The sequence below is a fragment of the Frieseomelitta varia genome, unplaced genomic scaffold (genome assembly GCF_011392965.1).
Source record: "Frieseomelitta varia isolate USP_RPSP 00005682 unplaced genomic scaffold, Fvar_1.2 scaffold_738, whole genome shotgun sequence".
NCBI classification, from domain to species: domain Eukaryota; kingdom Metazoa; phylum Arthropoda; class Insecta; order Hymenoptera; family Apidae; genus Frieseomelitta; species Frieseomelitta varia.
The window spans coordinates 280,052-306,568 of record NW_025110521.1 but is presented as its reverse complement, the minus strand read 5'-3'; the positions used below and the strand labels follow the sequence as shown (position 1 = coordinate 306,568).

General features: G+C 39.4%; 1 protein-coding gene across 7 annotated transcripts in view; it reads left to right on the top strand.

Moving 5' to 3' along the window:
- LOC122535572 overlaps nt 1–26,517 on the top strand; it is a 122,117-nt gene that overhangs the window by 22,802 nt on the left and 72,798 nt on the right. For 4 of the 7 annotated variants that reach the window (XM_043667234.1, XM_043667233.1, XM_043667238.1 and 1 more), the window contains exons 2-5: nt 6,898–6,941; nt 10,231–10,321; nt 20,198–20,206; nt 23,062–23,139. In XM_043667234.1, coding sequence (XP_043523169.1) covers nt 6,898–6,941; nt 10,231–10,321; nt 20,198–20,206; nt 23,062–23,139 — 222 coding nt within the window. The remainder of the gene's footprint in view (nt 1–6,897; nt 6,942–10,230; nt 10,322–20,197; nt 20,207–23,061; nt 23,140–26,517) is intronic. The other 3 variants (XM_043667237.1, XM_043667236.1, XM_043667235.1) reach the window with 1 other exon arrangement.

Sequence of the window (26,517 nt, the reverse complement as noted above, 5' to 3'; positions counted from 1 at the left end):
CTGCATCGGTTCGTAGTTTGATTGTCACAGTAATACCGTGATAGGAAAGATTTAGGAAGTGAGTGTTCAAAATATTTGCGCAATTTATTTAACAATTTAATCCTCGAAAAATCATTCCTTTAATCGAAAACGATGCAAGGACAAATTCTTCTCTATTTTTCCATGCTTCTTTTATCGTGTCTTTTCTGAGCCATGAAAATTCCTGTAAAACATCGTGTTATTAGCCATCATGCAGCAAAAATTAAGTACAATATAAACTACGTATGTATATACTTGTACATATAAGTTTTAGTGCTCGTTCAACCATTTTACAACCATGAATCTCGGTGTAATGGATAGAGCCCCATAGTCGTATATGTTTTATGGTCGCAAAGAAACATTGTTAATCGCATATTCAAACTCTGAACTCAAAACACTTCCAAAACACAGTAGACTGTCGTATAACATGAGTTATATAATACAACAGCATATATATGCTATTTATTAAAAAAAAACATTTTGATAAAACAAAAGTTAATATGACAATAATCATTCCAAACAAATTACTAAACAAATTATTATTATTATTCGTCGTTATACGAGAAAAGTTCTTACGATTTCCTATAACACAAATTCATACTTCAATTCGACCATAAAAAATATTCGAGACAATTGTAAACATAGATATATTTCTACTACTGTCATTTACATGGAATTCCATTGTTTTATTCACTTGTTGTTACGCTGTTACTTACCACAAGACAAACTCGAGTAAATTATTCCCAAACATCAACAGGAAAAGGAAATTACTCTTCGTCGATTCATTTGTCTTGGATTTCACATCAAAGCTATTCAACCAACCGTAATTTCTTTCGATTCGAGGTTAACGGGAATGAAAAAGTACATTTTTCCTTCCTTTGCCGAATGCTGTTAAAAGGACAAACGTGGCAAAGAATAAAGGGTCAAATTCTTGCATTCTTCACAAAACAAGTTTGCGATCACGTTGGAACGTGTCCCATTCTTTTTCGATCACTTTTTCGATCACTTTTATACTTGACATTTCACAAACCACCACAAGTACATGCTCAACCAAAACACCGGCAACAGCCATTTTTATTTCACTTGCGCGCGCATCTGTTTTCCCGCTTTTTCGTTGAGCGCGCCCTCTCCGCCATATTTGAATATCGATATATCGAAATATTAAAGTGAAAAAAAAGTTAAACAACAATTCTTGTGAAACAAGGAGAGGAACTTTTCGTCTGAACGATTGAGAGGTCATCGTTTCACTGGAACAGGTTAGGAAAATTACAAGCTATTTGATTATTCTATTCAAAAAGAGATAGAAGATAATTATTTAATTCGGGTATTTAATCATATAGAAAAAGTTTATAACCTATAACTTGTTTCCATTTGCTAATTCTATTAATTGACTGAAATCACTGTTCCATTATCAATGCAAATTGATCTACAATAGATAGATAAATATCTACAATAAATTCTGTGACATTTTATAGAATAGCAAATATTAAAATAATTGTTTCGAACACTAATTAACCTAATAATTTGTTTCGAGAAATAACGTTTGAAATTTGTGATAATATTTTGATAGAGACAAAGTTTCGCTGGATCACACTCAATAAATATCATTAACGTGACGCAATTCATTTACGTTTGTTGTGACAACGTTCTACATTCTGTTTTGTCTCGGCGAGAAGTTTGTTAGAGAATTAACAGCAGGATTTCCACGATCTTCACGGTTATCTTTGCAAGTATCTTTGCAGACATATTTAACCCAAACCTTCGTATTAACCCTAACCCAAAACTTCGTATTAACGAAGAACTTTCCTTAGAACTGAATTTGTAACTTTCAGTTTCAGGCTAAACATTAACAAGTCGCTATCAAATAATCAGCTACACTAACAGGACAGAAATGGTTAAAAATATCGGTGCAAAACGACCTCCAATGCTAGTCACGCAGCAGTTGACGTAGACATTGTCGAGATGAGGCGATAACTAATTTTGTGAACTAAAGTTTAATCAATGCTTCCAAGCTCCGATTCGTGTTCGAAGCGAGAAGAATTATCGTAGCGTGTAGCCTGAGCACTTTTTTCATAATTGTTAATTCTACGTATGGACGCAATGTTGCCGATAATTCTGCAGATAAGTCAGCTTAACTGTAACGTCTTATAGCTGTTTTTGAATTACTTCTTGACTCTACTTCAGAAAGAAGGATCTAAAGCACATAATGATAGGTTGAGGTTTGAAAATATTAACGCGAGTGAGAAAAGAAATATTCTGTTAGCACACTAGTATCTTTCTTGCTTTCGAGTACATTACATTATTTAAATCTCAACGTAAATATGAAAAGATAAATTATTTCGAATTTTTATTACATGTTATAAAGAGAGATAATTTACATTGCTATAACTTTGATAAATCTAAAATATAATTATAATTACACATTATTTAAGGAATCTAGGATATTTTAACTGCGAAAGCGGCGAACATTCATGAATTTAGATATTTAGTCACCCATCATCTCAAACGTATCAATCTCACGTATCAATCTCTTCTCACATATCATCGCGTCGTAAGTTCACGTGGACCATTCATGCTGCGAATCCTAGCAGCAGCCTCTTCCTTAATACCCATCACAAATCAATCAATCATCATCTCGAAAATCCCGATCTCGCGACACGAGATTTCTCACGCGAGCAATGGATAAGCAACAGCAATTCCAATATTGTATCACGAACGTCATGTCACCTCGTCGAGACATCGCGACGACGAAATTTCATACGAAATTTCCTGAGAATAATTATATTCAGGATACGTCTTTTATAAACGTCAGAAGCCCCTCTGAATTTACAAAATCTTGGCCACGTCTTGAACAACATTAAAGTTCAAGAAGTACTTAGCTACTTACACTATCTGCCGGAAGATTGGAATTATATACTGCACCTGACGAAATGTTTTCTGTTCGAGGGGAAGTTATGAAATTTAAAGTAGAGTGTTTATTAATAAGGTTATCCGATTAAATTTTCAATTTCAAAAGTCTGGAATTGAAGAGGGCAATAGATGCGAAGTAAGATTGAAAACTAAACGATTAGCAATGTCTGTTCTAATTTACTGTACTACCGAGTTTCGCTTTGACTGACTATACTTTATTCAAATGTGGTTCATTTCGTCAGGGTGTTAAGTAAGTTTTTAATGTGTAAATTTATTCAAATACAATTCATCGGATCAAACTACAAAGGAATTTTTGAAACGTGAAATTCATTTATTCTCTATGCAAATGAGGTTCATTGGATCAAAGTGTCAAGGAATTTTTTAATGTGAAAATTCATAAGTTGTTATCAATATTCATAATATATAAATCTTGAATCGAAGGAAGAATGTTAAGAGTTACATTCAATTAAGTATTAAAGTAACACCAAATACCAAACTTCTGATTGACAGTGTACGTATCTTGGCCAGAGAAGTATTGCCAAAGTGTGATATTAATGATTAATCAATACGAACGTTCCTCGCGTATTATCGAATGAAAAATCATCTCGGTGTCTCGTCGGGTCTCGTTCACATCGTTTTATCGCACATTTTCTCATATCATCGGTGTCGTTTGCCATTTTTCGAAGCATTCATATCTCTAGGGACGAAGAGAAATCAAGCACAAAAGATCATTTTGTCTTTCGATCGATGAGAGGCATTTCGATCGAGACTTCTCTAAATCTAAAGTGAATTTACGTGGTCGTTGATTTGTATATAAAACGCGCAGATCGACACGACCATCAAAAAAAAAAAAAAAAGAAAAGATGCATAAGTTTGTTAAGGCCTAATAGGTAACGGACAACTTGTTAGCAACGTAATAAGTACACGATATTTTCGTTCTTAAGTAAACGCTTGTCAGAATCATACTCGCGAATCGATGCTATTCCACGTAGGTTATATGCGTATAGTAACTACTCAGTTGTAATTAATATGTCTTCGAGTGCGTCTCTGTCGAGAATTGATAACGTGCTGGATCCTGTGCACATGTTCCTTCGGAAACGAAGCTTTGTTTTGCCCCTTGATTACATTTGCTTTTACTGGATAGTCTATCTCAGAAAGGGATCAGAAACTGTGTTCATTGCAAATTTATATTAATATTTGAAGATGAGAGATTTGCTGTCAAGTAAATTTTTATTTCAAACTTTATTCAATGATGTAAAAATTGCAAAAGCTTCCGACGATAGAAAAGATAATTATTATAAATAGACTGCTTAGAATATAATTATAATTTTTGAAATTCTCTCTATTTGCGAAGAAATCGTAATACTCCATTGTTGTTTTCAAAATTTTTTTTTCGAACTATTCCAACTTGAGTGTGAATTCTATTGCAATGAAAATCATTTGCAAATCTGTCAAAATGCATTTTGCGATAAAATGGAATTTTAATTCTCCGAAAGCCTATAACAACATCGGCTAAATACGCTTAAGCTATCACTTTCGAGCTTCATGTAAAGCGTCATGTAATTAACTACGAAGACATAAAACGTTAAATCAGATCTTCCTTTACATCAGAACTTTGTGAAAGACTTCATCTAAAAATTTGAAACGTGACATTGATTCGTTGGATAAGTGAAAACATTAATCAATCACGTTGCATAAAGCGCGAATTAATTAAATTCCAGCAAATTAATTAAATTCGCGAAAACCACATTAATCCACGAGTATTCATGTTCATTTACATATTTTTCATAATCATTCCATTCCATAAAAATTACTTCCATAAAAAACCCAAACATTTCTCCATATATTCTCTATAAAGAAGAGAAAGAAAAATTTTCGACTGTAAAAAATCCGCTTCGTATTTTTGCTACGCGACTTTATATAAACGCAGAAACATTTCCCCCATCTTCGTGTGTTCATTCAACAAAAGCGAAATTTCGCTCGTATGGTTTCGAAATTCACATTAGGAGAAAAAAGAAAAATAACAAAAATTCACGTTATTCTCATCCAAGAGACGCGCTCGAAAGCGCCCACTTCGTGGCTAAACGTGAACGAAACAAAGCGAACTAAGAAAAAAAAAAAAAAAAAAAGAAAGCGCAAGCAAAGAAACGATTGAAAGAAAAAAAATGCAAAAAAAAATAATAATAATAAGAAAACGAAGAAAAAAAGGTGGACGCGAAGTGAAAAAAATTGTCATGCTCCAGTGTTGTCTAAAATAAGCTTCTCGGGTGAAAAGAAACCCCCTTTCACGCAAGACTGTTCACGCGAAATGAGTGAGAATTAGGGCAGTAACGAGGAGACAGGTAAATGGGTAAATGGTGTCGAACGGTGATTAACGGGGAATAAGAGAGCGAAAAGAAGAGGGAGAAAGAGAGAGAGAGAGAGAGAGAAAGACAAAAATCGAAAGAAATAAGAAAGGGACGAAACGGAGAAGAAGATACCTGCGGCTCTAACTCTAAATATACTTGTTACGCTATCCATAAGTTTATATTGTATCTCTATCGTGACAGAATTTACGAAGTATTGTACGTGATATATTTATACGGGCTGTTACACACTGTCTCCAATCTTCCATTCCTCCGTGCGACACCGGGCGAACGAGACGAACAGGCAGATGGGGCGCAGGCGAAGTGCAAACACGAAGAAAAGAGTTGAACAGGGGAGGGGAACGAGAGGAAGAAGGCAGCAAGGAACGAAACTAGCCACGAAACTTTGTCGGAAAATTCCCACCCGTCGCTCAGATACTATTATCGATCGAATAATTATTAAACAAAAACAGTTGCGTTAAGAAACACGAGCAAACGATACCTTTTCGAGAACAAAAATATGATAACGAATATAGAACGTACAAGCGGAAGATGAATAATTTTGATTCAGAATTTCAGTCTTGTACCACAAAAGGAACGCTATTCGTGAGCTGTGAGAGATACGATCGCCCTTTACCTCGAACGTGCAAGGTTATCAGAGCCCGATAAATCGGCAACGTTCCTGCACGATGAACGTGATATTCTCCTGAAAACTTTTGATTAACGAGTATCGAGCGAAGAACCACGTCCCCACGAGGGAGGAATTAACGATCGGAAAAAGGGATGTCATCGGGAGAACGAAGAAAGAGATTAAGCTGGGAAGTTACTGCTTCGTCCCCGACTGTGGTTCGCGCGACTGTTGGATTCCGCGATGAGTGTCGAGGCGAGTTCGCAGAGAGAGACAAAAAAAAAAAAAAAAAAGAAAAAGAAGAAGAACGGGTCTGCGAACAATAGAGGTGGAAATGGACAAGGTGACAGCGACGGAGGGAAAGCGGCCATGGTGAAAGAAGATTTTAATCTGAGTCAACAGCTGCGGGATAGTGGTCGTGACAGGGAGGACATACCGACAAAAACGTAACACTACGCTGGAAGGAGAGGATGACGACGTTGGAGAACAGCGAGAATTTCTACCTTCATCCAGTCGTCCCTAGAGTCGAGGAGAGCGAGAGGGTTGCTGCGATCGAAGAGGGAGACCTAACTACCCTCTTCCTCTCGAGTCCCCGATCGAGCGCACGAATCTCTGTTTCTCATCGGAGCTTTTCTTACCTTTTAAGTCGACGAAAAGAGACTGATTTGTGTACAGGGCAAAGCATTGTGCGTGCGCGGCCACGGGAAACGGAAATGGAAAGAGATTTCGAGCATGCGTCTCGCGAACGATCAAATGAAAAGAAAATGAAAATACCGGGAGTCGGGGGATACGATAATAGGATCTTCTTAATTTGTATTTATTTTGTGGAAATTGTCTTTCCGGCGTCGTTTCGGTGGCCACGCGTTTCCAAAAGACTGTGTACAATATTTTTTCGTACGCCTGCGCCGTCGTTCGCGCGAACGCGCGTTCTCCCCTTGGTTTTCTCGAACTGTTACTAGGCTTGTTTCTTAATAAACTTGTTTTTTTGTTTGTTAGAACGGCAGCGGACCTGGCGGCGAATCCGGTGGACGAGGCAACGGGTGAGTACCATCAAACTAGTCGATCTATCGATCACCAGTTCAATTACGTCATCGTAATCATGTTCTCTCTCTCTCTCTCTCTCTTTCATTCTCGCTTTGTTTCTACACGCCCTGCAAAGATTTCGCCTTGAACGACACGCGTCGGTATTTTCCCGTGGCTTTGATGATTATCGCGCGGAATATTTTTAACGCGGTTGTTATCGATGAATTTAAACGTGGTTTCTTTTTAGACGCTCAGGAAAGCTTGCACATAAAATGAAAAGGAAAATATTAATATTATCCTCGATCATACGCGTTGCAGAATATTTTTCTAAGAAAAATATTTCGTTGTACAAATTTCACGATATAACAATTTTTGGAGATAACACGTAAATTCCCGAGTATGTCTCAACTGAAATATCAATAAATAAAGTCCTCGCAATAAATTCCACTTGCAACGTCGAGTTGCCATTCGTCACGTTTGAGATGAAACGCATGAAATGATAAAGTGCAGAAGCGAACAATAACAGATTTTGCGATAACAGTGCCATCGGTGGAAAAGGGATAAAAATCATTTTCCCTCCGTCCCGTGCGCGTAAGACGGAAAATTCAATAGACGGAATTTGATTTCGTGAAAACAATTCGTCGTCGAAGAATTTGGACCCTGGAGATGAGAAACGAAACTGCACACGAGTTTCATTTCTCATCGAATCGGAAAAAGTTCGGAACTTCATCCCTGTGTTTCCATTACAATTTCTTTGCCCAGCGAGAGGCAAATTGGCAGATTGTGAATGGCAAATCAATGACTCACACTTTCTTTTCATTACTTTTTTTCGGCTCCTGTTTTTCCCTTATATCTCTCAAATGTAAAATTTATGATTCAACCTCGTTTCGATTCCCCGTGTAATAATAAATGACGTTTAAATATTTTTATTTGAAATTTTCTCTCCATTTTTCACTCAAATTTTCTTTATAAATGACGTTTGACAAACGACGTTTAGATATTTTTATTTGAGATTTGCTTTCCATTTTTCATCCAAATTTTCTTTAATATAATTTTCACTCATCTCTGAGTTAATGTTACACTGCGCGAGAACAGATTACAAAAATTTTATTCGAGGAAAAATGATCTTTTATTGTTTAATGAAATCGTTCCTTCGGTTTGTTACGAATTGCAAACGTTTCGAAACGCGGCAAGATTTTACCAACATCAAAGCTCGGAGGAATGGAGCTTTAATCTGGACACTGTTTGCATTAAAACCAAGATCTTCGATGAGTAACAAACCCTTGAATAGGGTTGACTCCAAAAGTACTTCTTAATTGTTGTCCGATCTCCTTGCATTTCCGGGAGAATGATCAATAATCTCTTTCTTTCTCCGTGTAATCTGCGAGAGCCACTAAATTTATCCAGCTAATTTCTTTTTCTTCCGACGATTCGTTTCTTTTTCTATCAATTTGTGCTTTCCAGTTCAAACAAAATCTATTTCAACAAAATGCTGATAAATTTGTAAATTTATCCAACTCTAACGAGTCTCGAAATTCATATTATATTCATAGAGCATAATTATGCCTTGTTTATGTAAATTTAATGAATTGAATTTAACAAATTAATAGTGAATATACAGAGTTTCCAGAAAGGCAGCGATAATATCTTCCAAAGGTCGTATCATTCACGATGAAATTCATCAAGTTGAAAGCCACAATCCATTTGTATAATTCCGTTGTCGTAAAAGTAGATCGTCTCTTTGTCCAGCGTTTAGTCGATCGCGTTACGAGGACGTGGAATTGCTGATTAAACGTTGAGACTCGCGTAATAGCGGTCGATTCTTCGAACTCGCGTACAAAAAGACTTGTTTTCCTGTAATTAAATTGTTGCAAGTCGATTTCCTGTTTTCAATGAAGGCTGGCTATCGATTGTTCGAAGTCCGCTGGCAATCCAAGAAGTCCTCAACAGAGAGGGAAACATTAATCGTTAACATTAAAACGTTAATCGCAAAATTTATAGGAAGGTAGCAGCTGAATCGATACGAAATTTCACGAACATTGAAAGGAAATGTAACTTCAAGACACGCAAATCCTAAGATGTCGAAATTTTCAATTAAATCGCATCGTTAATTTCTCAGCGAATGTTACTACTCGATCTCCGTGAAATTTTATGAAACAATAAACACAGCGTCAACTTGCGTATTTGAAATTCTGACGACAGTCTGAAACACTATTCGCCCTGATAATTATCTGGGAAAAAGGCTCGACGTTAATTGCAATTGGAGCTTGCCCCCGATAAAGGGTTGCATGTTGCCTCGATAGAAAAGAGAAAAGTGAGAAAAATAAGAGTCGATAATGGGGCGAATAATCCAAAAGTGATGGATTGTATTACACAATCGTTAACAGAGCCGTCTAACGTTGATCCGCAAATTTACGATAATAAAATCTCGGTAACTGTGGCACGAACTTGCAAAGAATTGGGTCGTCGTTCGACTAAAACTACAATACACAGATTCTCGTGTTTATAATCAAACGCAAAATCTTTTCGTCTCTGATGTGCTCTTAATTACATTTGATGAATCTTAATTAAAGTCATATTAGTTAATTTCTCCCTCGTGTCGATACACGTTTTGTAAAATATCTTGATGACACAATATCCGATTAATTTCAGGCAACGCCGATTCCGTTTTAACGCCGATAAAAGGTCAGAAAGTGTGCTCCGATGATAACGAGATAGACGGATGGGTTGAGGTTCCTTAAAACTTTCGGTTCGGTTAAGCAGCTCCGCGTGATCCTCAAAGACGAAGTTCCAAATTTAATCGGAAAGTTCGATTACTTTCAATCTAATATCGATCCTGGCCGTGGGCCTAATTCGACGAAGATTTATTACAATCAGATACTTCCTAACACGCGATCGTATAGTTGCCTATAGTTAACCAGCCAGATCGAAGTGCCCATAAATTCCGCCACCCACCGATTCATCTAACGCTTAGATTCTAACGATTTTCTTATGGTTTAATTACGTAATTACGCTTGGAAGCGTAATTTTCATAGGAAACCGGAATAATCGTGATAACTGACATCTTGAAATCAGAAAATTTTGATAGAAAATTTTTCAATAATTTTCCATACTTAAATTCAATTAAAATCATATAAAATTAGACGAACAGTTACATAAAACATTACCAGTCGAAAATTTGAGATCGCTTCTGAATTATGCACGGAATTTCGTCAGAATCGGTTCTAAGGAAATATCCACCGATCCCAAATTTTTGACGGTAGTCTTTTCATGGAATCTAACATTTTCCAATTATTCTTCTTCCAGGCATCCGGGAGACAATCCTTTCTACAGCAACATCGACAGCATGCCGGATATTCGGCCGCGCCGAAAATCGGTGCCATTGGTCTCCGAGCTGGTACGTAATCAATTGTCCATTTATCTTGGCTGAACAATCCTGCGTCCTACCGTTTATGCATATATGGATACGTACACATGTACGAGACGCGGACGTATATTCGCGTTGTCCGAATCGTCTATACTCACGAAAATAAAGAATCGACGACGACATTTTGTTGGTTCGTCGTCGTCGTCGTCGTCTATTCGTTCTTTGTCCTCGTCGACGTCGTCGTCAATGTTGTCGGTCACTCCTGATCGTGGTCGTCGCAGATGATTCGTGCCTCTTTGCGAGTCACGAAATTATTTCGTTGCTTGTACGATTATTCAATCGTATCGTTGGACTAGAATGATCGAAGCTCAACCACAACTAACCCTGGCAATTCGACGACATTCGACTCGTGCAATAAAGTTTTCCTATTAAAAACTTGGCCCTTATCGTTTTGTCGCGAACTTCGGGAAAATTGGGACAAGAATTCGTGCCTCGTTTTTGTGGTATTTTACTGCTCAAGTATCAACTCGTATCAACAGTTTGAACATTGGTTAATTGGATGGAATTCATTATTAGACGTTTTATTAAATGCAACGAATAAAACTTGCAATAGGAAATTTAATTTTAAACTGATAATTTTTCATCAAATTTGAATAATTCAAAAAAGATATTATAACTTTAAAATTCAAATCGAATCCAAACCGGGCACGTCGGGATAATACAGTCAAGGAATATTCTTTCGCATTACCAAGTTCATTATCTCGAGACAAATTAATTAACCCACAATTATCTGCTCATCTCTTTTGCTCCGAACCTTAGCCACGATTTTAATTCAGAACTAATTTTAATTTAAATACTAATATAATGATAATTGTTCATCTACTTTCTCTTATCATGCTTTCAATGATAAGAATTTCCCCCAAAAATTACCACCTTGATAAATTTTCAAATGAAAGTCAACCCTTCGATGAAAACACTTCTTCGTTCTACCAACGTCAGCTTTAGTGCCCTAATTGTCGTCATTATATCCAGATTTGGCAGTAAATTATTCAACGATCACTATAATTAAGAAGTTCGTAAATCGACGACCACGATAGACACACCGACCAAGGCTTTTCGTGACCAATGCTTCTTAACCCCGGTGAAAATGTGCTGTGAACCTTCTCTCTCTCTCTAAAAATATCCACTATATACATCCTGACAAATGGAGGCAGAAAGGGAAAACTTCCATTATGCAAATTTCTTCTCTCCAACCTCGACCTTGTATCCGAAATGTGAGTTCCGCTCCCTTACGGAGTCTTGGTCCCCATCAATAATTCCTGTTGCATCTCACGTTGTGTCCCGTTGAAAACGGGGGAGATCCTTTCAACTCCGTTCCTGTTCGTGCTCGATCCTCGCAAGACGACGACGTCGAACACGTGAGGCTGTTCTGTCCGCGAGATCGATAACTGTTGTGCCGTTCGTGTCGCCCTCGAGAGTCATTCGCTTACAAAACGATACAGCAGAAAAGTGTTTCAATACTTTAGGAACCGGTATACATTGCTGGCCATAAATATTGGGACGCTCATTCACTCTGCCTTTTAAACTCAGTGAGACTTATTATCATCTTCAATTGACAGATTCTCGTTCATGTTGATCTAAACTTAACCGTCGTGGATTGAAATGTTAATCACTTGCGAGAGGCATTTAATAATGACGAGCATTACTTTTAAAAGTAAGCAGATAGTACGATAAATGTTTATATATTCGTAAAAGGCACGAAATCATTTATGAAATGACCTAAGACAGGTTTATAATGAAATAAAATGAGCAATTTCACTTGAAAGTTTGATCGAAAAATCTCAAGGTCCTGGTACTTACGGTTGGCAATGTAAATGCGACTGGAGAGAAGTGACATTCTTCTCGGGGGTGACTCCAGTATCGAACGGCAATCTCCTCGTGCAACCTGATTGCGTGTACTGCGTTTCGCTGTTACGTCGTTTTTTTTCGGTAACCCAAGATTTTTCCAGAGGGGCGTTACAGACGATTTCACGATAAATTGCCGACCATTTCACTCGCAAGGGGTGAAGGTCGCGTTTAGCTATCGAACGAAACCCTTTTAAGGGTTCCTCGTCGGCTTGCGAGCCTATTGACCCTTGTAACAAATACTCGAAAGAAATGGGGAGAACTCCGAGTGTTTTCGACCGATTTCACCTCTCGGGGGAATAATTCGAGATAAAGAAGATTTATCGCGAATCGTCTGTCAACCGCCAGCTGTTTGTATACTCCGTTTCTAGTGCTTTGCAGAGTATGTTCGTTCGACGTTATCAAACTTTCTACCGAAGATCCGGATCGTTAAGTTAGTGTCTTTCTCTGAGAACGTACGTCGGACGATTCGCTGCGATGTGGCGACGCAAATGTCACGTGTCCCCCTTGACCTGTTGCTTAACAGAAACGACGAGGAGTAAATCGTCTTCCAAATCGAAATAACAGCAGTTAATTTATTACGATCGACCTCCCATCGGTCGTTACGAACCGTTGATTTTGAAGAACACGAAATCTCCGCGAGATTCAATGTTCTTAATCGAACATGAAGAAAATCGAAGTGTTTCCGAAGTATTTTCTCTATAACTGTCCACAGTGTTCTCTCCTTGTATAAATCACTTATTGAAAGCGTTTTGAAGCGCTTGATAAGATAAATCTCGGTGATATGTCAAGTTCGTTTCCAAGATTACGCCGTGGTCGTGTCTCGATAAACTTCCAACTTCACTTCGAACTTGTGGAGATTTATCAAACAATGCTCCTTTCGTACCTAACCACGTCATCTCTCTGACCCTATTATATTTTTATGCTTCCACGTTCGCGTCGAATATCTCGTGAGAGAGATCGAACTTTTACGAAGGCACGTTCTCTCAAAGTCAACGGTGCAAAAACCGCGCGGTACGTTTATTTTGTTGGATTGCTTCGTTTAACGCGTCAGTCCGACACGTCCACAACGTTCGAACGCGCAGTTTAAAAGAACGCGATAAACGACCGCCATTTAAAGCGACCGAGGAACTTACTCCGCGCGAGAACATCTCCCGTCTCGGCTCATCTGTTTCCCGAAACGCCGCCATTATTCGGAGCGAGGCGTTCACATTGGCGCGACCATGTTTCCACCGAGAAGTCCGCGTGCTTTTACAACGCGATAAATCCGGATCGCGCGTACGACCGCGTTTCTTCGAGATTGTCATCTCGTCGTTGCAACTCGAGCAGCTTCCCCGACGTTAAATCGTCGACGATCGTTAAAACGTCCGACACTGAGCGCGTCAGAGAGTTTTCAACGATGCGTGCGAAAACATGTTCCAACTTCACACGCTACGTGCAAGAAATATTTCAGAAAAATTTCAAGTGTTTGGAAAAATAATTTCTTATCACTCTGAGTCTCTCTTTCCTTGTACGAGTATAATAATTCTATGAAGTGTAGTCTCTTTAGTTCGAGGAATCTCCGGATGAATAATTTTTAATTTTTCGTTTCTTAATACGCTGCTGTTTCCTTTGACACGAATTTAAAAATCACGCGTGGAAGAAGGCAACAGTCTGTTGTATCGACATAAGTGAATATTTTATCAATGAAGTAAGAGACATGAATTCGTATAAATTTTATAAATTGATAAATCACTGTGTGATTAATATGTCATATTGCAATCAAAAATTCGAGAAACGAATATTGTAATTGAGGTGAAAACGATCTTTGAATTATTTTGAAATCACTTGAAGAGAGATGTAGGATAATGAAAGAGATGAATTTGTATAAATTTGATAAATCGATACACTTCACATGCGATTTCACGCATGAAATATTGTAATGAAAATTGACTTTAGACGCTAATTAGAAACAATTAAAACAGACATAGCATAAATAAAGATACGGAAAATGAACGAGGTAGTTGAAGTTGAAACACTGTAAACGATCTTTTAATTGTTTCGAGATTGTGAAAAATGTGATCTTTATCCATTATTGATAACATTTGGAACATTGCTTCTCCGTCGTATCAATATAAATCTGTCGTGCGTGCGTCCGACGCTTATACGAAATTCCACGTGAGGCGTAGCTTTCGTTTTCATCGACCTTCTTCGCGCTTTGCGTCGCCATTTCGCAGTCGAGTCGTCGCGTGCACAGTTTCCAGGCGCTGCAATATTAAGAGCCGGCCGTGTGAAAATTTGCGACTGCAAGTACTCGCGTGTCGCAAAAATTCGCCGTTCGTTTATTAAATACCGCCCTCCTTTGTTTAACCCAGCGTCCTCATCGTCAGTGGGTCGAGCGAAAATTCCAAACAGAGGCGTTTGAGAAAATTGAATGGATTACCTCTTAGGTATTGTTTCGCGCTACAGCTGTGTTTTTAGTACGAGAGTAAAAGCGCGGTTTTTAAAGATACGGAGCTTTTGAATTGAATTTAGGTTAGACGGTAATCTACGTAATTTTAAATAAGGGAGAATGCGTATTGCTACGCAGGTAAGAAATATGCACACTACATAAACATTTTCTTAGAAAATAAAATTTTCGAAACGTAATATCAGTTAATAGTAAATGGATAATAGTGTATGTGTTGAGAAGAAGTTGAAAGAATAGAGTTCAATTACTTGTTATTACATATTATTTGAAATATATTTCTACTGTACGATAAATAAATGAATCATTATTTGTCGATATTAATATTCCACGCAGCTAAAGAATACGTATACTGCAGTATGATTTAGACAGATACGGCAGTTTTAACAATACTGTATAGGAATTTCAACAAACGTAACGACATATAACCCTTAAAGATCATCAATCCGCGTTCAATCAATCTTCAGCATTGAATTTCAAAATTGAAATTTCATATTGCGCGAGACACCGTGTTTCCTTCCAATCGTACCGCAAATTACGTTCCATCCTGCGCACCATTTAATTCAATTTGATCCGCATTGCAGAAACGCGGGTAACAAACGCGGCAGAGGCTCGAATGGCCGAGAAAATTCGGAGGCACGCAATTTAGACGGCTTTTCCCAATGAAAAGATACCGCTGTCAGTGGTAAATACTTTCGAGGGTCAAACGTTTGCTCTATATTTTTCAACGACGGAGCTCCGCGAAAAAGGGCGAGAAAAAAGGTTCTTTCTCCACTGACAAAGGAGTAATTTTTTTTCCTTCTTCCTTTCGCTTGGAATCTCCCTCTTCAATTATTCCATTAAAGGAACGCCGTGAACGTTTTCAATCAATGCGTTCAATTGAAAAGCGCGTGCAATTTTTATCTCTTGCACGCGGACCAATTTCACAAATTGAGAAAGCCACATAAAATTCGATGAAAAAAATTTAGGGGGCGAGTGGGAATAGCGAATGCTCCGACAAAGGGGGCTTTTAAATTAATCTGACACAAAGCATTCCGAACCTCAGAAATCAAATGTACCAGTTAGTTTCATTTTGTATACCCATAAAATAACGCGATGGAAAATTCTCATTTTTTTTTTTTTTTTCTTTAGAAGAGACGAACTTTGAACTTTCTGTGCAGAACTACCTCAGAGCCGCGAATTTTGGCAACAGAAATACACGCGTCTTGTTTCGTCGCGGAAAATAGAGATCATCGAAACATAAAGAAAACGCAGGCGAAAGGCCTTCGGTTATTTCTATATTGAAAAGTTTCGCAAAAGCTTTCGACGCGTTCGAGTCTCGCTCCATTTTTTACTTGCACGATTCTTTCATACGACACCGACACAATGGGAAATAGAAATTTCTCGACGCGATGGCCTCGAAAGAGAAAGAAAGGGAAAAAAAAACCCTGGTTAATTGCAACGAAAGCTAGCGTGGAAAGCTCGAACGAAAATTCTGTATCTGACACGCGGCTCCGGTATGTAAACGGCAATTATGCGTGCTCGAGAGAACGCGCTTTGAAACGCCAGGGGCTCGCTTTTGCGTCACTCGCCCTTGCGTGTTCGCCGGGCGACGACTTTAAACGGACGCTCGGAAAATCCTGTTGCGAATTAAAAATAAAATGAAAGAGAAAGGTGGGGGGAAAAAAGAGGAACTCGTTACAACGTTATTTACGTTTTCTCGTAATACCTACGCGGCTCTCTGGAAAATTGCACGGCGCGTTTTAACTCGGTCAGATTCGACTTCCTGTAACTCCGAACTCCGCTTGCCGCGTTTCGTTGCAACATTGTTTCATCGCTGGCATTTGAAATCAGCCCCCGCTGTTAATACGTTACGTATTAACCACGTTGCGCTGGCAACTGATTGCGGACCATAACGAGTGACCAAATGTCCGTGCGGAATAATTCGTCGCTTTCTTTCCGAACTCGCCGGCATGATATCGCTGGATAGAAATTATTGAGAATTAATAAATTTGTTATTTGTTTTGTTTGTCTATTTTGTTTTACTTAAATATACTCAAAACTGAGAAAATATTACAATATTAAAATATTACAAATTTCGAACTCGAACACTAGATAGAAATTATTGAGAAGTAATAAATTTATTATTTGTTTCGCCTGCTTTGTTTTAACTTGAATATACTTAAAACTGAGAGAATATATACAATTTTGGAAACAAAAAATTCTCGACGTATGACACGTGGTTAACATACATTGACATCGTTACCTTTTTATTAAATGATCATTTCAACGCGATTAAATGTTAAATATCAATCGATTAAATGACAGTCAGTGGGTAATAATCGTTCTGAAGTGCAAGTTGAGTACAAGAAAATAGAATTGGAAGAAATGTTCATTATCGAATACCATGTCGCATTGAACATATCAAAGGTTTGATGAAATTTTTCGATCGTGATATTATGTGAAATAACAGTAGTAATAATGGCGTTCAATGAAAAATTGACGAAGCTACATGAAGCAGTATTAAAAATATTATTTCATACAATCACTAGAAAAATAACATTGAATTAACATCCTACTCGTGGTGTATTGAGTAATTTTGCTGAGAAACCAACAAAAATTGTCACCCATATTTTCGATGGTACATTTTTTTAATTACTATACATTCCAACATGACGTTCATTGATTATTCAGATTGATATTATCATTATTCAGATTATTTACTATTGTCATCGTTCAGATTGTTGCAACGAAACGGATGAAAGCTTGGATATTCGCAGATCTCTCGAAGAAATATTGAAATTCACCGAATTTCGCGAGTGGGCGAGATTTATTACGTGTTTTGTTCAAGTTCAGACACTCGAAAGGGCACGTTTAAGGCCGTCTATTGTTCGTAATAGCGAAAGGATCCGAGACGAGAGGGGTAATTGCATGGCTCAAGGGTGTAAATATCTCAAGCGTAGCATTTCTCCGCGTTATCTCGGGACAAGTGAAACCTTTAATGGCGATCAAAATGCCCGTTCCCGGAATTAATAACTTATTGAAACTTGGAAATTACGAACTTCTGCGTATATAGTCTACGCTCACGGAGCCGTGTAATCAGAATGATACGATCGCGGAAGTGGCTGATGGAAAACACGAGGGCAGCCTTCGTAATTTCACTTAAACACATATTTAAAACAAAAATAATAAAAAAAAAGATCGAGAGCTGTTTTGGAATTTTTTATCCTTAAGAGAATATGTAAGTTGTAAGATGTTTACTGGAAGTATCTTGGAAATTTCTTCTCAAGCATTATAAGACGCCGATAATATATCGAGTCTTAAGGCCTCTAAAAAAAGATGTCTTTGAGATAAAAGTTATCCTTGCACCATTTATAATTGATTATGCGAACCGTGCGACTGCGTGCCTCAGATTCTTACTACGTCACGTACAATATCAATATTTAACCCATATACCTACCTTACAAAAAAAAAAAAATGAGAGGAAAGTTTAGCGTTCGTGAGGAACTCGGATAAAATCTGCCGCTTTTTTAGAGAATTTTACAATTACACGATACCTAGAAATGCAAATCTATTGAACAAAGAGGAGAAATATCATAGTAAGAATAATAATAGATTAAATTAAAAGTGATTTGATATTACTCGAATCCCTTTGTATTAAGAGTACCCATAAGTAATGTCGTTTTCTTCAAATTTAATAAACCATCTAGTGACAATAATTTAACGTATTATAACATAACCTATATTCTAGTTAAATATATTGACATTTAGCTTATTGTTAAATTATATTTGCTTATTGTTAAATTATATTATAGGTTCAAATTGTATTAACTCTTAAATAAAATAAAATTTTGTACAGTATCAGAAAACGGCATTACTTATGGATATCTGGATATTGTTAGATAATCACACCCTGCATCTCTGTTTATTTGAGTCACCCCTCGCTTCCCCACAAGTATCACTTAGATGAAACTTAAAGTCACGAGATTTTAGTCGAAATAAACTATCGACTTAATCGAAAGAAGATCTCAACTATTTCTCTTTATTTTACCTGAAGAAAGAACAAAACTGTAAGAAACGTGAAGCGTGCACAGCGCTAATTCAACCACGTTCCGTGTTACAAAACAATTCAGCTCGAGTGAAACCTCAGAGTCAGAGGGGGAAGGTCTCGGCTGCGCTTCGATTATCTCTAGATAATAATTCGGGGGAACCGTCGTTCGTCCAACTTTCAGCGTTTTAATCTCAAAACTTTGGTACTTGTCGTTAATATACGAAGCACGTACGTACATACATTCGGATCGTGTCAAAACACCACGCCGACACTTGAGGGGAAAAAAAAAAAAAAAGAAAAGATCCCAGCAGCTGCGATTCCCGTGACTTGCCGATATTCAATTTTCTCACAGCGTCGAACAAAGTCCCGCTAATGAAGAGCATCGATTTTCGCTCGACCCATCGTCGTCGTCGTCGTCGTCGTCGTCGTCGCCGTCGTCGCGTATGTGTTCTGTGTGAAGTCTAGTGCAATCGATACGGACGGACTTCTGTGAAATTACGTACAAAACCCCACGACGAGCAGGATTCGAGGAGTACAGGCGAACAACCTCCGCGAAACGACGTCTTTCGAAGGCGATCACGCGAGAACGACTCGACTCCTCGAATCGGCTCTCTCTCTCGGACTCTCTCCCCCCACCACCCACCAACCCCCTTTAGAAGTCGCGACCTGTCTGTCTGTCTGAGCCTCCCCCCTTTCCCCCTATGGATGTTCGATGTCGACAATTTTTTTCTTCTTGGTTGTTGTGTGCCGTGACCTTGGTCCTTGGAAACCCACGTGTGTCCAGGAAGTGCATTGTCCCATCGCATCGTAGGGTCGAACCGGAAACGAGAGCCCTAGGCGAATCGATCGGAGTAACCTGGAGAAGTTGCTGGATCCCGTGGACTTTGCTTGTTTCGCCAGTTTCGCATAGTTTGACGTTCGCGTTGTTCCTTGAGCAATCGCGATTCCGAATACATTCGTGGGAGAATTACGTGGACCGTGATGACAGAGGAGGATGCAATCGTGCCGCTCGGATCCAGCAATTTTAGGTACTCGTGTATTCAACGAGAAGGAATACTATCGCGGTAACAGACGGCATTTTCAATTGAGTCACGTTCGCAACGTGAAGCTTGACGTTTCAGATGCTTCAACAGATGCTTCAACGATGATCAGACAAGCGTGAATCGCTCGTGTATGCTCGTGTAAATTTTGAAAGACTATTAACCGTCTCGTTGAAAGATCGACGCGCCGATTGTACGTTTCATGCCTCCCGTGTCTCTGATCTCTAAATGTGTTTGTTGTCCATAATGTACGAGGCATTAGAAGAGAAAAAGATTAAAAAAAAAAAAGAAAAAAAAAGAGAAAAAGAAAAAGAAACAAACCAAAAAAAAAATGCAACTGATACACGTACTAACCGGCATATAATGCCATTTTTCTTTGTTTGTTCTCTGTGGCGCCCGTTGTTGTATCCACCTGAACACCTGAAAAAAACAAAACCACTCACTGAAAAAAACCTCTCAAAAAATCTCAAAAACTCTACCTCCAGGTCTTGAAGGTACTAATTAAATGCCTCCTTAACGAAGTTTAAATAAAAAAGCTTGTTTTCACTGTACGTAGCGCATGCTTCAGCTTGTATGCATAAATATTACACTTCTTTCTCTCTCTCTCTCTCTCTCTCTCTCTCTCTATCTATCTATCTATCTATCTATTATCTGTCTCTCTATTTCACTCTCTCTTTTCTACCGTTTTCTCTTCGCACTCCTTTCCACTCTCGCTGCTTTCAACTTTCTCTCTTCCGCTCGCGCACACGCCTCGAATCTACACGCGCCTGTTCAGTTTCTCTCTCTCTCTCTCTCTCTCTCTCTCTCTCTCTCTCTCTTTCTCTCGATCCCTGTGATTCCACGGGGGCTGTTTGTTTTTCCGCGCGAGCAACGTTTTCGATGCGCCATCGCCACCCTTCCGACGCGATATAATCGACTTAATTGCTGCGTAACTCGCCACCGACCAGGGAACGAAAGTAACGTTACACGCTCGCGGACTGGTCTCGCGTGTCGCGACATAATTATCCGGGAACGGCATTCGCTCGGCCATCTTGCCGCTGTACGGATCGCGAGATATATGGGTGATTAACGAAAGGGACCGTCCGCCACCCCACAGGGAGAACGTTGCTCGCCACCACTTTTTATTCGCTCGCCGCCACTTTTTTGCCTCCGTACTTTGATTGTCGCCTTCGTATTTCAATCAGCTCTGCTGGCCGTTGCATTCACGTAGACCGTAGATCGTCGACTGTGATCGCGCTCAAAAGATTCAGTTTCGTAAAGTTGCAAAGATGAATCTTCTCCCTCTCTCTCCTTTCTTTTCATTTTTCGATCCAGCATCGTCGATCGATATGCTAATTGTAAGACCAAAGGAGAAGGGGATTGAATCTTTCGAGAAGCGTTCCAGACGCACGATCCGACTGATATTACTCGGTGTTTCTTAATCTTCTGGATGTACCCGCACGCGTGAGAATGTTCTTCGTCACGACGAGCCGCATGAACGAGTAGTCCAGATACCATAGTTAGTTCGATACTGCAAAGTACGACACGTTTGTACAGCTGTAATTACCAGACGAACGACTCTAGATTTCGAAGACCAAGTCAATCGCGGACACGTCTACGAACACGAGACTGACCTCACCTACGAGTCGTTCTTCCTGCTCTTCCTTTCTCTTTGATTTTCTCTCTCTCTCTCTCTCTCTCTCTCTTTTTTCTTTTTTTTTTCTCCAAACGACGTGTCTTTCGATTCCGAAAAGGCGAGAAAGGGACAGCAAAGGTATTACTCACGGAAGAAAACGTGTGTCCAGTACGACGAATCTTCAGGCAAACATGCTAGCTATAAAGCAAGCGTGTATCATACGTGCGTATGATGACAGGATTGTGGCGATCGTGCGTATATATATATATGTATATATATATATATGTATGTATATGTATATGTATATGTACAGTTCTCGTCGAATTCGTGCAATTGGAGAGTGCATACGCGGACGAAGAAAGGTGAAAAGATAGAGGAGGCCACGGTGCCCCGTGCTCGTGAACGCTTGTAAATATACATACCTGTATACACGCCACATAGTACACCGCTTTCGAGAGAGTAGAAAAGCCGATAGAGTACGTCCGACAGAGCCGAGCGTTGGTGATGCGCGAAATTAGCCAGCTCGGAATTAGTCGTCTGTCCACTGTGAGACAAGACAGTAGCGCATGCAACGAGCACGGGGCCCCGTGCATAACATCTTAATTGAAATCTAGCGGCAGCCGCAAATCCTACCGCGCGCCACACCTACCAGGCGTTACAAACTAATTGGATTAGAGATCTCTCTCCGTAGAGATTCACCAACTCTATCTCGCTCAGCCTTTCACTCTCATCCTGATGACGTTTATCATTTATATATATATCGTCCTGTTTCTTTTCACTCTCGCCATCTTCTTTCTTCGTTTGTCATTTGTTTTCTTTCCTTTTTTTTTTTCATTTCATCTGCGTCTCATCCATTTTCTCTCGTTTCGTTTATTTCGGTTCTGTTGTTCAATCACAGATTTCTTCCTTTGCTAACTCTTCTCTCTGTGTCTTTATACGAACGATAATACGTGTTTTTCTTCACTTTTCGATTCGTTTTTTTCTTTTTTTTCAATTACAATTGCAAAACAGAGAGCTACTCGATCCTGTATTGCAGATATTACATAGCGCCTCGCAAATACGAAGTATTGTTAAACTTCATTTCCGAGTATTTGCTTAAATATTTATTGTTTATTAAATACCAGTCGTTATCAAAGATTTATACGCCCGAAATATCTTTTCATACCGGTTTCGTTAACTCTCCAAGAGACCTTACCGGAATATCATGTGTAGATTAAGGATCAAGAAGCTCGTTCTCTGATCATGATAAAATGCTCGGGGCACAAGGCTTTCCGTGCGAGCCAATGTAAATAAAACACCATCGTCTCGTGACTGTAAATAACATTTTGTAAATAACAACGCAAATATATCTCAAATATATTTGGCATGGTACATTCTCCATAAATCGTTTTTGTTGCTCGAAATCGCAGTTTCATAACACCCGGCTTTTCTCAACGCGCGTTATTTATGTTCCACACTTTTTTTATTTATTTTTTTTTTTTCAAATATCGACGCGTCGCATTTCTACCGCGACTTACTTTCGTTTCCTTTCCTGTTTCAGTAACTTCGCAATCAATTAATTCTTTTCCTTTCTTTTCTTTTCTTCGTTCTCTTCTCATCGTCATCTCCACATTTCACCGTTCAGTTATTCTCTTCCTGTTCTTTTTTACTCTTTGTCTACACACAACTAGAGAAAGCAACCGGTGGCAACTGTTCACGTGTCAGATGTGCATTAATGTATCTATCTTTTCTCAGACAATGGCGGCGACCAAGAGGAACGCGGCGGGTCTAACGTCGGCGGTGCCCAGAGCCACGCTCAACGACGAGGAGCTGGTAAGAATTTGTCCTTTAACCACTCTCCTTTCAGGCATCATCGTCATCTCTCGCGTTGCCTACTTTACTTACTCGTCGAGCCCACTGTTATCGCTGTCCACTGCGGCCGACAGCAATTCATTTCATTCCTCGCGCGTGTGAAACGATCGATTTCGCGGAAATTTTCCGAAAACTGAGAACGTTTCAAACATTTCCTCGTTCGACATTTAATTTCTAGAACAGAAAGCTTGCTTCAGAACGAACTCGGAAACGAGGCAAATTTAATGTTGAAAATCGAAACGCGACGATCAGTGAAAGTGACTCATCGAAGATTCACGAATCTGAATGATGAAATTCGACAGTCGAACGTTTCTCGCGGCAATGGACAGTCGTAGAAGCGATTGTCGAGACAGGACATGTCGATTTGTATCGCGATCGAGACGGAAAATCCAGCGGGACGACGATCCTTGAATATCTGGATCTCCGTTCGACGCGCCGAGGTCTCTGAAAACGTCGGGTGTGGACGAGGAGGTGAAATTGAAATTAAAAGAGACGCCTCTCCATCCAGTCGGGAATTTTAATATCCGCGGACGAAGATCGTTAGAGGGAGCTTGATAGTCAATCTTCGCGTGGACGTTCGTGAGATGGCTCGGAATACGCGATAGAATACGACCGTGTCGATTTCATCCGAGTCTCGTGAAACGCCGGAGGTTCCTTCCTCGTCCATTGATTGCACGATCGCGTGAGAACGATAGAAGAGCCACGACGTTTCGTCGAAGGTCGTGACGAGTAACGATAACGCTACTCGGTCTGTTTTAAACGTGCAGATTGTCTCTCAACTTGTTCGGGGAGATTGTCGAAGTTCACGACGGGCACACGGGCGATACTTTCCAAGAAATTTGACAAACAAACGGTGAGACTGAATTGAAGTTTACGAAAAAGTTCGAGAACTGCGAGGGGGTCAAGCTAAATTAAGTTTGGAATGAAGAGGCAGCGTTGGGAGCAGAGTCACATTCTCGCGGTTTTATTTGCAGATCCGTTCGATCTGACCATAATTCGGAATTAGATTGGAAAGTTTTTAAAAACCTACGTTTCCTCGATCGAGAATTTTGATTAAATTTGAAGATATTTTGAAACCTCTTGAATTTTAAATTTCAACGAGAGATACCCGGCACGTTTCGCCGATCCAGTAAACTGGAAACCCTTCTGCTCCCAATGTTACATCTATATTTCTCTCGCCTAGTTCCTCTTTTCGTCAGTTGGTTCTCCATTCAACATTTCGAGAGGAAATTTTCGGAATAAACGTGATTCGTTCTCCGACGTGATCGAACGTTTTCCATACGTTGAGACTCAATCTGCACAAGCCTCGATGTTTCTTGGGTTAATGAAAGTACGAAACTTTTAAAATTTCATTGAAACGAGATAGATCCTCCGGGAGATTCGTCATTCAGATTAAATTTCTCATCAAAGAAAAAAAAAGCAAAAATACAGTTTTGCTATTGCCTTCACGATCTTCTGACGAAGAAACCAAGAAACGGAAACACCTTCGTATTGCCATCAGCCCAAGGAATAGTCAAACATCTGATCGCGCAAACGAGCTGCGTCGCATAAAGAAACTAATTTCAAGCGGAACGACATTTCGATCTCGACAGAGAAAAAAGTAGCAGAAAGGTAAAAGAAAAACGAAAAGTGTTAGAAGTTCGAGTGACGAATTTTTTTAAAAAAATGAGAGCGTCGACACAATGAAGATGGCATTAGCCAGAGGATCCGGCTCTCGTTGTTAGTCAAGGTCGCGCCATATTGGCGTTAAAACGAGCGCGAACTCGCATCTTGCGCGTCGCTTGGAAAACAGCGAACGTTCTCACTGGAGAACAACGAAAACAGAAAAAAAGAAAAAAAAAAAAACACGAAAAATTCATCGAACGTTTCCGGCTAGAGCGACACAGCGAAGTAGTAAAGTACGCGTCATTGTAAAATCTAAGCGAAATTTAACCAAAGATAAGATACACATGCATCCACAAGCGTTATCCAGCGGCGGCTCGCCCGTGCAGCTGAACTATAACCTCTGATAACTGTTTTTCTTTTCACATGAACTGTGCTGCATTTTATCCTCATTTCCGCGCTATTTTCTTTCACGTAAGTGTGGCCCAGCCTGTCTGTCTCTCTTTTTTCTTTCTTTCTCTTTCTTTCTTACTTTCTTTCTATTTCTTTGCCTTAACTTCTTCTTCTTCTTCTTCTACTTCTTCTCCTTCTATCTCTCTGTTCTGTCTCTTTCTATTTCTTTTGAGAAAAACACGTTCTGTGATACTGATGAGAAAAAAAAAGAAGCAAACGTTCGTAGCGAGCCGTGTTCTTTCTCTCTATCTCTCTCTCTCTCTCTTTCTTTCTTTCTTTCTCTTTCTCTGTCTCTCTTTAGCGGCTAGGGTGAACGTTTCGAGTTACGCATATCTGCATAATAAGTATTTGTACACACTCGTCGCGAGCATTGCCAAACGTGGGCGCCGGTAGCGGTCGAAACGTTACGGTACGATCGCGATGTGTGTATGTATGTGAGTCACGGTTATGAGACGTAGGTTATTCGCGGATATGAGATGCTACAGTGGTCATGAGAACCGAGTACAATTAGGATAGAGCTAGGATACTCCGATTCCTCTGCACATGGGTGTCGGATGTTCCCCGTGTTCGCCACGTTGCCACAACAGAATCGATTGATGCTTGTCCGCTGGAACAAGTGAGATCAGCAATAGCGTGAAAATCTCCTGAAAAGCTTCCTAACATCTGTTATCAACGAGTCGCAGCCAGTCAGTGAGAAACCGAACGTATTTAATCAATCGAACAGATTGCTATGTCGTTCTATGTGTTCCTAAAGTAATTTCGAACGACTGCTCGTAGTAATTCGTAAATTTTGAATGATTTTTTTATTCTGTAATTTCACTCTGAAAAGTAAACGAAATTATTTCTGGCTGCCAAATAGAAATTCATTCATTCTGCACAACTTGGTGACTTGTAAATGTAAGTCAGTTATTAAATATGAATTAATTTACTTGAGACAAGTTGAAAATCAAGTAACGTAAGTTTTCGAGCGGGCCTGCTCGAGATATATTATATGTCCGCGATCGAAAGCAAAAACCAAGAGGAGAAGAAAATGGGGAACATCCTGAACTCACGACGTCACCCTTATAGTGCTTTTTAGCGGATCGATGCTTTTACACTCCTTGCAGAGCGTTCCAATAGTACGACGTCTAGAAAACGTGCTCATCCTCTCTTTCTCTCTCTCTCTTTTTCTTTCTTTCTCTCTCTCTCTCTCTCTTTCTCTTTCTCTCTCTCTCTTTCTTTCTTTTCCTTTCTCAATCTGTCATTCTTTCTCTCGAAGTCTTCGAGGCCGTTGAATAAAAAAAA